Here is a 2,500-nt window from a genome sequence, read left to right as displayed (position 1 = left end):
ATTTTCAAGAGCACACACGAAGACTACAACAGTGAATGTACACACACACACACACACACAGCTTAGGGCATGAGTGTGCCTTACAGACGTATGTGTTAACTGAGTACAGATACACAGTTGAAAGTAGGAAGTATGGGGACACAACTGCCAGAGGTCGTTGATAAGGAAGACATGGTTCACAAGGATTTTTTTCTGGAATCAACGTAACGTAAGTTCCTAAATCATAGACCTCATGGTAGTCATGGATAAGCGGTTAGAGCTTCAGACTTGAAGCCCAAAGGTCCCGTCTCGCCGCAGTGCTCCCTTTCTGGGGCTTCCCCCCTTGCACGGGTGAGGCATGAATGCAATTTCGTTGTGTGCACTTGTGTGCTGTGGAGTTCTGTGTCACAATGACAATGGGAATTGGAGTTTCCCAGATGGGCTTTCACTTCACTTTCACTTTCATTGATCCCAAGGAGGAATTATAGCAGTGAGTAAAGTGACTCTACCGTACAATTAGATGTTAACCATAGCAAACTTTTCTCATGCTCAGTCTGCTGTATTAAGGGGTGTGTTGGGAACCTTAAAGGTGGGGTTTTTCAGGTTAACCATTTTGAGAAAATGTGCTTTTATGACATCACGTTGGGGGTTCCGCAGGCTCATAGGAGTCTATGTAGAACATTAGAATCCTGGGGGAGTTCCCCCAACGTGATGTCATACCTGCAACCCTAACTTTGACTCTTTACTGTGATATATGATCTGATCTGCATCCATAGCAGCATGTTTCAGCAGACATCGTACTGTTCACATGCACAGCAGCACCAATATCTCATATGGAGAAAACATACATACAGCATACATACATTGTCAGCAAGGCCGGCCAGACAGCCATGGTGCGTTTATTTGGTTTATTGGCGACCCTAATGGCACAACGCAGACACACACGCACACATGCGAAGACACACGCACACTTGCACAGACACATGCACAGGCACGCACACACAGGCACACAGGCACGCACGCACGTGGGCGCGTGCGCACACACGCGCACACACACACACACACACACACGCACGCACGCACGCACGCACGCAGGTTGTTCATGATGATGAGTGTTAGATGGAGTTATTACCTTCTTCATGCGGACGCTGCGTCTCTCAGAGGCATTCCTCACAAAGGGAGACTTCTTAGACAGTGTGGAGCTGTCACTGTCACTGCGGTTAATCTAGAGAGAAGACACATACACATGCACATACAAACACACAAACAAAGACACATACACACGTGCACACCAAGACATACGGTACACAGACACATGCATCCACAAACGCACACAGACATAGACAAGAGGAGTAAGAAGCAGAGACAAGGACGCCAGACAAGAGAATCATGGCAAACTCCACACATAACATGCATGGAAGGTGTGTATAAAAATCATATAGTTGTAGAATGTGTGTGTGTGTGTGTGTGTGTGTGTGTGTGTGTGTGTGTGTGTGTGTGTGTGTGTGTGTGTGTGTGTGTGTGTCTTTACCCTGCATATGTACTGGCTCTGTGGGCCCGGTGAGAAGGTTTTGGATCTGATGATGGTGTGTGTGTGTGTGTGTGTGTGTGTGTGTGTGTGTGTGTGTGTGTGTGTGTGTGTGTGTGTGTGTGTGTGTGTGTGTGTGTGTGTGTCTTTACCCTGCATATGTACTGGCTCTGTGGGCCCGGTGAGAAGGTTTTGGATCTGATGATGGTGTTGCCCCTGATGAAGGGGTTCTGCTGCTGTAGCTCATGGCGACGCTCTTTGGGCCGAACCACCGAAGAGGAGGAGGAGGAGGAGGAGTGGCGCATACCATCCATACTGGTCTCCTTATTCACCTGGAGAACACACACACACAATAGTATTACACACCATACCCTCCATACTGGTCTCCTTATTCACCTGGAGAACACACACACACAATAGTATTACACACCATACCCTCCATACTGGTCTCCTTATTCACCTGGAGAACACACACACGTACCATATTACTACACACCATACCCTCCATACTGGTCTCCTTATTCACCTGGAACACACAGACGCACCCACGCACGCACACGCACGCACGCACACACACACAATATTATTACACACCATACCATCCATACTGGTCTCCTTATTCACCTGGACAATCAAACAAGTATTATCAATATTATAACACACAATACCATCCATACTAGTCCCCTTATTCACCTAAAACACACACACCATATTATACAACATAACATCCATACTTGTCTACTTATTCACCTACAACAGACACACACACACACAGACACACACAGACACACACTTTGAATCTTGCTGCAAAGTCCCCTCCCCATACCTTCCACACAGGTGTACTGATTAACCAACAGCACCACATGACAACCCTCCAAACCCACACCGTCAACCACAGCACTATCCAGTTTCCTCTTTCGCACACAACAAACAGCAGCAAACGCGACGCAACACATCCCTCCCTCTCCCTCTCCATCACAGGACAGAAGAGCC

The 2,500-nt window shown here is 47.4% G+C and overlaps 1 protein-coding gene across 1 annotated transcript in view; it reads right to left on the bottom strand.

The window, feature by feature from the left end:
* The window catches only part of wwc1 (WW and C2 domain containing 1), a 77,336-nt gene that overhangs the window by 6,845 nt on the left and 67,991 nt on the right, over positions 1-2,500 (bottom strand). The window contains exons 19-20 of the mRNA XM_063203134.1: positions 1,660-1,839; positions 1,112-1,204 (exon numbers count right to left, since the gene is read on the bottom strand). Of these exons, the coding sequence (XP_063059204.1) occupies positions 1,112-1,204; positions 1,660-1,839 (273 nt within the window). The remainder of the gene's footprint in view (positions 1-1,111; positions 1,205-1,659; positions 1,840-2,500) is intronic.

The sequence above is a fragment of the Engraulis encrasicolus genome, chromosome 7 (genome assembly GCF_034702125.1).
Source record: "Engraulis encrasicolus isolate BLACKSEA-1 chromosome 7, IST_EnEncr_1.0, whole genome shotgun sequence".
Classification (NCBI taxonomy): domain Eukaryota; kingdom Metazoa; phylum Chordata; class Actinopteri; order Clupeiformes; family Engraulidae; genus Engraulis; species Engraulis encrasicolus.
The sequence above is the reverse complement of the archived record's forward strand: the minus strand, read 5'-3'. Positions and strand labels throughout refer to the sequence as shown.